At 38.9% G+C, this 12,205-nt stretch overlaps 1 protein-coding gene across 2 annotated transcripts in view; it reads left to right on the plus strand.

The window, feature by feature from the left end:
* LRRC4C (leucine rich repeat containing 4C) overlaps positions 1 to 10,997 on the plus strand; it is a 178,311-nt gene extending 167,314 nt beyond the window's left edge. For both annotated transcript variants that reach the window (XM_088145767.1, XM_088145768.1), the window contains one exon: positions 7,289 to 10,997. In XM_088145767.1, the coding sequence (XP_088001893.1) occupies positions 7,331 to 9,241 (1,911 nt within the window). In that variant the 5' untranslated portion in view covers positions 7,289 to 7,330 and the 3' untranslated portion in view covers positions 9,242 to 10,997. The remainder of the gene's footprint in view (positions 1 to 7,288) is intronic.
* Positions 10,998 to 12,205: the final 1,208 nt, after the last annotated feature.

The raw sequence follows: 12,205 nt of genomic DNA on the forward strand, positions 1-12,205 counted from the left end.
AAATCTTTGTTTTTTTTTAATTATTATTATTATTATTACTATTTATGTGCACTCTTCCTAAATATTAAGGGTTGGATCCAATATCAATAATACTTGGAATATGCTAAACAATCAATTAATTTAATATATAAGACATTCTTCAAATGGGGAAGAGATGCTGAGTATGTGGTGCACACTCATTCAAAAGCTCTTCCCTTGCAAAGGATTGTTGATATCCCCGAAAGGGGGATCTGCCAGGGGGTGGGGGTCAAAAAAGTTCTAGACATTCAATAGAAAAATTGTATACATTTTTCTATTTAAGTAGTCTTACTATATTCCTATGGTTTATCCTTAACACTATATTTAAGATTATAAGTGTAAAAATAACCTTCAGAACCAGGACTGCATTTTACAGACACTTAGTTTGGATTTTCTTATCAGATACTGGGCAGCTAAATCAATTCTGCTTGGTGCCTTGAACAATTCCTCTGTGTTCAATCCTAGTTCATACAATTATAAACTTGATTCCGTTTTTAGGCAAGAGCTAGCCCTGGGTAGCTTCTTCAGTCATTTGTGCAAATGTGTTAGCTCTTCCAAGTAATATACAAGTTGATTTCTATAAAATGTTTCATTAACTGTGCATTCAATAATATAATAAATGCATTTCAGATTATGAAGCATGATGCTGTCCTTTGTCTGCCACCTCCTGCAGATGCTTATGTATACAAGATCACCTTTTTTTGTACTAAATCTTTGTTTTCAGAAGAATGAGACTAGTACTTCTCTGCTGATACACCTTACTTAGAGCTCATTGTTCATTTATGCTCATCACAGTTAAAGAATGGAAGCTAACAAATTACATATAAGTCTGAAGTGAACAGTGATTAAAAAAAAAATCCTGGAAACTTGTATCTCAGAAAGAAAGGGAAAAAAATTGTATTCTTAAAACAATCCAAGCAGTTTCCTTTTTTCTGAAAACATATACAGGCTCATAGGCCACACAATAAGATATCTCAACTCTTAATGATTGGATTAACGTATCAATATAGTTTTTTTGAGTCCCAGTTTGGTGTAGTGGTGAAGGCATCTGGCTAGAAACCAGGAGACCAGGAGTTCTAGTCAACACAAAGCCAACTAGGTGACCTTGGGCCAGTCACTTTCTCTCAGCCCTAGGAAGCAGGCAAGGGCAAACCACCTCTGAAAAACCTTGCCAAGAAAACTGCAAGGACTTGTCCAGGTAGTCTCTGACAATTGGACATGATTAAATGGATTAAAATATATATATACTTTTCTTAGCTACATTATGGAAGTGGTTTGCCATTGCTTTCTTCCAAGATTTTTTTTTTTTTATGTTGACTTCTCAGTCTTACCTACAGCTCTGTGATTTCCTGGTTTTCTTCTATATATGCTGTAACGAAGTTAAGCTGTCTAGCTTTTTTCAAATCAGCCAGAGCGTATTGCTACCACCAATAAAGCAGCATGCTTGAATACCCCAACAATTGTTGCTAACTGACTCTCATGCTTACAGCAACAGCACAGAAAAATGCCCCTATGATCATAACCCTTGCCTTGGGCCTTATAGATATGAACCTGCTGCACTGTGCTTAAGCCATATACCTATGAAACTGCTAAGAGGCTGTTATTATTATTCATGTTCAATGTCCACAGTAAAGCATAGGCCCAGAGAAGTTTTTGCAGCTGAAATTAAACATGAGAAATGAAGCTGTGAGTGATTTCCTTGGTGTTTCCCACCATATATCTCTGAACTATGATTTTGGGGTACACAAGCACTCTGTAGACCTGTACAAAACAAAGAAACTGGTGTGTTCTGATCAAACACTTGAAAACTGAAAGAAATCCTCATTTACAATTCATTGTTGTTGCCAGCATGATGTTACTAGGGTGGGATATTGGATGTACCTCTGAAATGTGTTAACTTCCTTAGCCTTATGATGGATAGTTGTCTTTAGCCAAATCTAATTTCAATTTATTTCATTTAATGGAAATTAGGCAGAAAACTGATGACATTATTGGATCATGCACAGTTTGGATCTTTTTGATGTGAGGATCATAGGAACACAGAAAATAATTCACTGGCAAAATGGAAATTGTCAGCAGAGCAGACCTGCCCCCCACATCTACTTTACCCACCAAATATGTCATAAAGGGTTAGCGGTTTGAGGATATGTATGGAATTCTGGAGGAGAGAGAGGATAGAAAGCATCCTTTGTGTGGACAAAAAACCATTACACAATATTAATGATTTTTATATCTTCCAAAATCCTTTCTCAGACAGAATTTTTCAAAGAATTATGCTTCTTTTTGACTTGAGTGGACCTCTGTCGATTTTTACATTTTTGAATAGGTTTTAAATTGTTAAGTCAATTTTAAATTAAATTCTTCTAATTTTATCTCTGATTTTATATTTTTAATTTAAGCAGAAAGGCCTTAGTAGTTGAAAATATAAACAGTGAGTGAGTGAGTGAGTGAGTGAGTGAAGGAAGGAAGGAAGGAAGGAAGGAAGGAAGGAAGGAAGGAAGGAAGGAAGGAAGGTGCTTAAATTAGCAATCCAAGCATTATGGACTGTCATGATCAAAAGTATCTTTCATGTATATCTTTACCCTTGCCAGGTTGGGGTGCAGGAATTTAGAGCCTATTTCTCAATAATTCAACCTGTGTTGATAACAACAAAACCAACAATGCAGGAGATATTGTCTGTATCTAATATAGACAAGAAGGCACCCCTCAAAGGGGTATTAGATTCAAAACATGCTAGGCTCATTTCAATAAACAGTTCTCTGCACCTTCTCTCTCTCTCCTTTCCATTTCCTTTTTTTCTATTTCTGTTCTTTAAATTCCAATCCTGAAGCATTTCCAAAATGCCAAGAAGCCTCTTAATATACAGTATATTTATATATATTACTGAAGAAAACTAGTATCAAATATTCCCATATATACATAAATTCTTAAGTTAATTATTTTTCTAAATAGATTGTTACGTGAACAGTAATATATTTTATCCTATTTTTTCAGAGTACAAGACTTTCCCCACTCATGTAAAATTAAACAGTTCAAAGCTTTAAAGGAAAACCTTTAGCAGATAGTATTTTTGTTCTAGTAAATGCGTGTATTGTGTATCTGTGTGCTCTGGGTTATAAATGTGCTTGGAGCTTGCTGTAATTTATAAGACTTCACTTTGGGCTGATTTATAGAAAATTTCATTAATCTCTACAGTACAGGGACCTTGCAGTGAGCAACAGATTCAAAATGAATCCAGAGCTGGGGGTTTAGGAACAACCTCAAATGAATCAGCACTCAGAGACTTTTAATGGTAATGATAATTTGCAAAGTTGAAAGTTCTTTTTTCACTTAACCAAAGATCTGAAAGAAGCAATTTTGGGAGGTAACTCTGAAATTGCCAACCCTTTATTCCTGCATTTGGTACACATGTACTAATGACAATTTCTATCCTGCAGTGGTCAAAATATGAGGATAGGGGACAATGTGTATCAGGAAATAGGATCACTTGAGGCTTTTTTTATATCTGTTTCCTGAAATAAGCAAACAATATGCATTCTGTCAGCAGCTGTATTCAAGGAATAAAAGCTTTTCTTGGCCACCTTTTGGCACAAATCATCAAAGAATTTTTTCTCCCTGGAGAAGAGATTTGCAAGCCTAAAGATGATTCATAGCATATTTTTTCCCCAAAAAACAATGTGTTCTAGGTAACTTTACCCAGCACTCAAAACTTCTGGAGAGCACCAGAATGGGGAAGTTTGAGTGCTTAAATGACATATAAAGGGTGGAATGCATGTTAAATGAATATGGCGTAAGGGGTGCCTTTAAATCTGCTTTTTCAATTCTTTATTTTTGGTCACTTTGTAGCTTACTGAACTAGAGGAAAAAGCATCACAAGCCATTAAAGAAGCATATATACAGTTTACTCTCTTAATCTCTGATTCCATCATCCATGGCTTTGCATATCCACAATTTATTTATTTATTTATTTATTTTATTTATTTAATTTGTCCCCACCCATCTCCCCACAATGGGGGACTCTGGGCGGCTTACAACTTACTAAAAAACATGAATACAGTTAAAAGTTATAAAACCAAACATTAAAAAATAAAAAAGCTAAGAAATCCAAGAGGCTGCTGGGGCCACAGCATGCCACTAAGGGGCCAGCCAACCCCAATTCTGATTTCTTCCCTCCCTGCCCCAGGCCAGATAGCAGAGCCATGTCTTTACGTCCCTTCGAAAGCCCTGGAGTGAGGGGGCCTGTCTCACCTCCGGGGGCAAGATGTTCCAAAGGGCGGGGCCACAGCAGAGAAGGCCCGCCTTCTGGACCCCGCTAATCGAAGTTCTTTTACCGCGGGGATCTGAAGCATGCCCTCTCTGTGAGATCGGGTGGGACGGGTAGAGATCGTGGGGGCGAGGCGGTCCTTCAGGTAGCCTGGCCCCATGCCATGTAGGGCTTTAAAGGTGATAACCAACACCTTGAATTGGACCCGGAAGCAAACTGGTACCCAATGCAGCTCACAGAGCAGAGGTGTTATATGGGTTCTTCTTCGGGCCCCAAAAATTGCTCGCGCGGCCGCATTCTGGACCAGCTGAAGCTTCCGGATGTTCTTCAAGGGTAGCCCCATGTAGAGCGCATTGCAGTAGTCTATCTGGGAGATAACAAGGGCATGAGTGACTGTCCGCAAGGCATCGTGATCCAGGAAAGGGCATAACTGGTGCACAACCCGAAGCTGTGCAAAAGCCCTCCTGGCCATGGCTGCCACCTGCTCTTCGAGGAGGAGTCGTGAGTCCAGGAGGTCCCCCAAATTACGCACTGGTTCTGTCTGGGGCAGTGCTACCCCATCCAGAACCAAAGATGACAACGTCCCGGATACAGAGGAGCCATTAACCCACAGCCACTCCATCTTGCCAGGGTTCAGCTGGAGCCTGTTGTTCCTCATCCAGACCCTCACAGCCTCCAGGCACTGCGAGAGGGCGGAAACGGCATCACTTACCTCACCAGGGATGGAAATGTATAATTGAGTATCATCAGCATACTGATGATACCTCATCCCATGATGACGGATGATCTCACCCAGTGGCTTCATATAGATGTTGAAAAGGAGTGGAGAGAGAACTGAACCCTGTGGCACCCCACAAAGGATCGGCCAAGGATGGGACCTCTCGCTCCCTATCACCACTGATTGGGATCGGCCCCAGAGAAAGGAGCTGAACCAGCACAGAACTGTGCCGCCCACCCCCATATCCCTGGGCCGTCCCAATAGGATACCGTGGTTGATGGTATCGAATGCCGCTGAGAGATCAAGGAGAGCAAGGATGGTCGCACTACCACCATCCCGCTCCCGCCAGAGATCATCCATAAGTGCAACCAATGCCGTTTCTGTTCCATAGCCGGGCCTGAAACCTGACTGATAAGGGTCCAGATAATCCGTTTCCTCTAGGACCCTTTGGAGCTGCGAAGCCACCACTTTCTCAACCACCTTCCCCAAGAAGGGGAGGTGGGAGACTGGATGAAAATTGTCCAGTACAGTGGGATCCAGGGAAGGCCTCTTGAGGAGGGGATGCACCAACGCCTCTTTAAAGGGTGCTGGAAACACTCCCTCCTGCAAGGATGCCTTAACCATCGCCTGGATCCAACCACATGTCCCTTCCCGAGCTGCTTTCACCAGCCAAGAGGGGCATGGGTCCAGATGACAAGTGGTGGCCCTCACAGACCGAAGGATCCTGTCCACTTCCTCAGGAACAACAGGATCAAACCATTCCCAGCTAACCGGGCAAGGACGATCCCCCGGTATCTCCCCAGACCCTGCACCACACTCGGAGTCCAACTTGGAATGAATCCGAGCGATTTTATCCTGCAGGTGCTCTGCAAATTCCTCCGTGCGGCCCTGCAAATGCACCACCACATCCCCCTTACTGAGGAGGAACCTGGTGATGCCAAACAGGACCGCCAGGGGGCACTCTGCAGACACAATAAGGGCAGAGAAGTATTAACAGTTGCTAAAAAAAGATAAAATCTTTGCATCCATGTAAGGGGTTTTCATATCTGTTCTTAGGGGCTAATTTTTTTGTTACTTTTGCATGCACAAAATGATAGACAGTCTTTTGCACACACTTGGGCACACATAAAGTACACTTTTCAAGTTCTTATTAGCTAGTTTGATTATTTGTGGGTGCTAGGCTGGAATGGAACCTCTGCAAACAACAAGGGCTACTATAAACCATTTGTTCATGTTTTTTTTATTATTATTATTTCACTTTGTGACCTGCTTGGTAAAAAGTTTATATTTCATTCTTGTTTTCTTATATTTACGCACACATGTATGTACCAGGAAGGTTAAACACAGAAAAACTGGTCAAATAGTTTATTTGGGATGGGCATGGACAACTTACCTGCTAAACTGCTTTATTTGGAATGCTTGCCAATTCCTAGATGAAAAATATAAAGGTGCTCATTTTGATAATTCAGTCATCATTTTATCCTTACCCAAAGGTTGATTTTGTGGATCTCCATCTTCAGTTTTAGAAGTTCTGCTAAGAACAGATGCTGGTTTCCAACTGTTATTCTCTACATCCAATAACTAAAAATCCAAACGAGTCCCTGAAAATAAATTCCCCATAAAGGTTCTGAGTGTTCTTCTTTAAATAATGTTATTACAGTGGTGAATTATCTGGTAATATACTGTCATCTTTAAATTAATTATAAATGAAGTTTTTAATAGCCATTTAAATGGTGTTCTAATTAGACATAGATTTATTGAAATGAATAATTTAATTCTGATAATTTAGCTTAATTTTCAAATTGATTTTATAAGTGGTTAATTCAGCCTTTGGCTGGTTACCTTCAGATACGTTGGACTCTTTTTCTTAATTCCCAGCCAACATAATGGTGGCTGAGAATTGGATCAGCTAAACTTCAGTATATCTGGAATGCAGGCTGAGAAGAATGAGTTAGCTTAAAAATAATGTTCATAGTTCTGTAATCTTAGCCAAAACAGGATTTCCAATAGGCATTTTTTCCTAATAGTTAGAATTATATTTAATTATACACTTTATTTTCTTTTACAAGATCTTTTTTGCAGCTAAAGAAAAACCTCAAATGATCAAGGGGTAATTTTAAGCTGTACATATGTTAATAATAACTCCCTGAGAAGCTTGTTTCTAGGTAGTTGTAGATACTGGTTATATATAAAAATATATTTTTAAAAAATGTGTGGTTACACAATTATAAGTATGAAATAAAAATGTAATATTTGATACTAATATTGCGTTTTCTTTTTTTCTTTAGAATATTGGAACTCCTGAAGGACCAACTCCAAATAAATTATGAATGTTGAACAAGATGACCTTACATCCACAGCAGATAATGATAGGTCCTAGGTTTAACAGGGCCCTATTTGACCCCTTGCTTGTGGTGCTACTGGCTCTTCAACTTCTCGTGGTTGCTGGTTTGGTCAGAGCTCAGACCTGCCCTTCTGTCTGTTCCTGTAGCAATCAATTTAGCAAAGTAATTTGTGTGAGAAAAAATCTGAGAGAGGTCCCTGATGCTATATCTACTAACACAAGGTTGCTGAATCTCCATGAGAACCAAATTCAAATAATCAAAGTGAATAGCTTCAAACACCTGAGGCATTTAGAAGTCTTGCAGCTGAGCAGGAATCACATTAGAACAATTGAAATTGGGGCCTTCAATGGTCTGGCTAATCTCAATACTTTGGAACTCTTTGACAATCGTCTTAGCACCATTCCTAATGGGGCATTTGTGTACTTGTCAAAACTGAAGGAACTTTGGTTGCGAAACAACCCCATTGAAAGTATTCCCTCTTATGCTTTTAATAGAATCCCTTCCCTGAGGAGGTTAGATCTGGGGGAACTAAAAAGGCTTTCATATATCTCAGAAGGTGCCTTTGAAGGTCTATCCAATTTGAGGTATTTGAACCTTGCTATGTGCAACCTTCGGGAGATCCCTAACCTCACACCACTTGTAAAACTGGATGAGCTAGATCTTTCTGGGAACCACTTAACTGCTATCAAGCCAGGGTCTTTTCAAGGGTTAATGCACCTGCAGAAATTGTGGCTGATCCAATCCCAGATTCAGGTGATTGAAAGGAATGCCTTTGATAACCTTCAGTCACTAGTAGAGATCAATCTGGCCCACAACAATCTAACACTACTGCCTCATGACCTCTTCACACCTCTCCGTCTGGAAAGAATCCACCTGCATCATAACCCTTGGAATTGCAACTGTGACATCCTGTGGCTCAGCTGGTGGATTAAAGACAAAGCACCCTCCAACACTGCATGCTGTGCCCGTTGCAACACACCTCCCAGCTTGAAAGGAAGGTACATTGGTGAGCTGGACCTGAATTACTTTACATGCTATGCTCCTGTGATCGTGGAGCCGCCAACAGACCTCAATGTCACTGAAGGCATGGCTGCTGAGCTTAAATGCCGAGCATCAACATCCCTGACCTCTATATCTTGGATTACTCCAAATGGATCTGTTATAACACATGGGGCTTATAGGGTTCGGATTTCTGTGCTCAGTGATGGCACATTAAATTTTACAAGGGTAACTGCGCAAGACACAGGGTTGTATACATGCTTGGTGAGTAACTCTGTTGGGAATACTACGGCTTCTGCAACTCTCAATGTAACTGCACAGGAGTGTATTACTTATTTTTCAACCATCACAGTAGAAACTGTGGAACCTTCTCAGGATGAGGCACGGACCACAGAACAGGTTTGGCCTACGCCGGTTATTGATTGGGACACCACCAATGCGACAACCTCTCTCACACCACAGAGCACAAGGTCAACGGAAAAAGCATTCACAATTCCTGTGACAGATTTAAGCAATGGGATCCCAGGAATAGATGAGGTTATGAAGACTACCAAAATCATAATTGGTTGTTTTGTGGCAATCACTCTTATGGCTGCTGTGATGTTGGTCATTTTTTACAAAATGAGAAAACAGCATCACCGGCAAAATCACCATGCTCCAACACGGACTGTAGAAATCATTAATGTGGATGATGAACTTACAGGTGATACACCTATAGAAAGTCATTTGCCCATGCCAGCAATAGAGCATGAGCACTTAAACCACTATAACTCTTATAAATCTCCTTTCAACCACACAACAACAGTTAACACAATAAATTCCATACACAGTTCAGTGCATGAACCATTATTGATCCGAATGAACTCTAAAGACAATGTACAAGAGACTCAGATCTAAACCATTTACAGATTTAAGGGGGAATTTAAAACAAAAAGACAGTTTATTAAAAAAAAATGACACAGATGACTGGGCTAAATCTACTGTTTCAAAAAAAGTGTCTTTACAAAAAAAGAAATTTATTTATTAAAAATTCTATTGTGAGCGAAAGCAGACAAAATTATGTGTATTCCTCAGAACCTCTTTTTGCTGCATTTATTTACCCTACCCTACTGATTTCCCTTTCCTTTCTTCTTTCCCTTTCCTTCCCCTTCTATCCCATTTGCCATATTTTTCATAGAACAACTTGATTCTCTAAAGAACTGGTCTAGGAATTTTTGTAAGAATTCTGTTAATGCTTTGGGAATTTTTATGGTGAATTCTAGTGGTGAGATTCGGTCTATTTTGTCTTTTATCATTTTATTTTCTTCTCATGCCCTTTTTGAAATGGTTCAGTGAGGAAATGGATGTTAGCAGTAGATTCATAAGAACAATCAAGGAACAGAAACAAACAAAACAAAACATTTTATTTTTCTTTTATTTTTTCACATTTCTGTATTTCCTGAAGGGACCATTCTGTGGAAGGAAAACAAAACAAACAAACAAACAAAAAACCAAGAAATTAATTTTCATGTGAGCATCTATAAAACCCATGATCTTTTAAACAACTCTAGAACCAGGATTTGTAGTTCAAACACTAAAATAAGATTATAAATAAAATATTGTTGGTTTTTTTTTTCTGTACTCATTTTTAGTGTGATGTTAAAATGTCAAAAGGTGGTGCCACATTTTACATTTTTTCCTTTATCATTCCATTGCTTTCCAACAAAAAACAAAAACGAAATAATAATAATAACAAGAATATTATAGCAACATTTTGGGTTTTAACTAAAAATAACAATACACTTACTTTTTTACATAATAATCAGCATACCATGCCTGATCACCATCAATAAATCAGGAAATTTATTGGGGTTAAATATAAGAAATGAATTTATTGAAGAAATGAATGAAAGTTATCTTGATATTTGATGAGAATTGTTCATGAGATAATATCATTTTTCCCCTGGAATGCTCTGGAAATTCTGCCTCAGATTTCAGGCTGCTGAAAGCAACTAAACTTACTCTTGTTGGGACACCAAAGGATTTGCTTTCCTTGTTAACCAAAGGGGGGGAAATGTATCCATTTCATGTTTGAAGATAAGACTAACCAAAAGGAAGGAAGGAAGGAAGGAAGGAAGGAAGGAAGGAAGGAAGGAAGGAAGGAAGGAAGGAAGGAAGGAAGGAAGGAAGGTAGGTTTGATGCCCCAGAAAAATAATATATTTGAGGGGGCATTTGCTACCCAAGGTTCTCAAACCACTGGTCCAAATAATTTGAACCAGCACTAATCTTAACCATGTGTTGGAATGTGGCCTTAATTTGTAAATAAAGGTTATAATTAACCACAAGTAAATATTCATCTACTTTTTCTGGCTTTGGTGGTGTCTTGTATAGCAAGCCAAGGACATCAACAAAAGGTTCAGATTTCACAAGGCTTGTTTGATTATATATTATTAACCTCTAGTTCTATCCAACTTTTTGTTAATGTTCATATGAAATGAGGTTTTTATTTATTTATTTTGATTGCATGAAAACACAGCTGCAAATATGGATGCTGTTTGCTATTTAGCTCAACTGAAATATGGTGGAGCAAGATAAGCTAACAAATAAAATTGTGACATTGAAAATTTCCAGGAAACAGTATTCAACAACAGGAATTAATGAAAAAAATAAAGATGAGGAGATTCCTTTAATTCTTTTTCTTTTTATCTGACTCTGACCAATCATAAGTACTACAAATCCAAGTGAGAAAGAGACAATAGTAGGCTTTTTTGTGTGTGTGTGATGAAACTGTGTTCCTTAGTGAAAACAATATGAACAATGGTTCAGAAGATCCATTGGAATCATTCCAGCCAGGGGCCCCATTCAAAGTCATGCCTTTCCATGTCTTTTAGAAAGCAGTAATTATTTATCAGAGTTACGGTGCAGAAGTTGAAAATTGCAATCCAAGCCATTACAATCCAAGTCTCTGACCTCACCAAATGTGCTCTTAACTCATCAAGGTTCAGTGCAACATTTCTTGTCAGCTAGACCTCAGTCTTCCCAAAGTTTTGGGGGAAAGTAGTCACAAGCAGAAAATTGGCAACTGATTACACACTTGAAAAGTTGATCTCTATTTTACCTTTCCCTCTCGACTAGAATGTTATTTGGAGGAGGAGAAAAATATTGATCGGTTCCATATCGATATTAATATATGTTCCATATGGATATAGTTGTATCCTGTAATAACTAGTTTAGATATTTAAAAAGAGCTGAAATAATTAACACAAATTTGTTTTTGAAAGTGTTCTCAGGATTTGTTTGCTTTTTATCTCTTTTATCTGCTGGGCTTCATGGCTCTTCTCATTTGAATAGTGTTGTTGTTGAATTGCAATATAGTAACTTCCTCTCTGCAATATCCTTAAATAATGCTTCTGGCTTGGGTAATGGAAAACAACAGTATGCATTAAAGCAGGGTTCCTCAACCTCAGAAACTTTAAGATGGGTGGACTTCAACTCCCAGAATTCCCCAGCCAGCCATGCTGGCTAGGGAATTCTGGGAGTTGAAGTCCACCCATCTTAAAGTTGCCAAGGTTGAGGAACCCTGCCATATAACATTTTTTTCCCCCCTTCAGCAAAGTTTGAAAACTTACTTGTGAACATTTCAAACCTTGAACCAAATAAGATGAACTTTTTAAATCCTGAATGTACCTGAAACATTTATGGTTTTCCTTTCTATTCCACTCCTAATAACCTTCCTCTGCAAGCCACCAATTCACCAACACTTTTTTCCCCTTAAATTTATTGATCCAGGCAAGAAGAGCAAGCAGAGCACATGAAATGAAGGAAGTGAAGTCCTCTTCTGCTGCCCCGCCCCCCAAGAATCTTATATTCAATATACACTG

This window comes from Python bivittatus, unplaced genomic scaffold (assembly GCF_059951505.1).
Source record: "Python bivittatus isolate LINGU-HERP-01145 unplaced genomic scaffold, Pbiv_v1 ctg000480_np1212, whole genome shotgun sequence".
NCBI lineage: Eukaryota > Metazoa > Chordata > Lepidosauria > Squamata > Pythonidae > Python > Python bivittatus.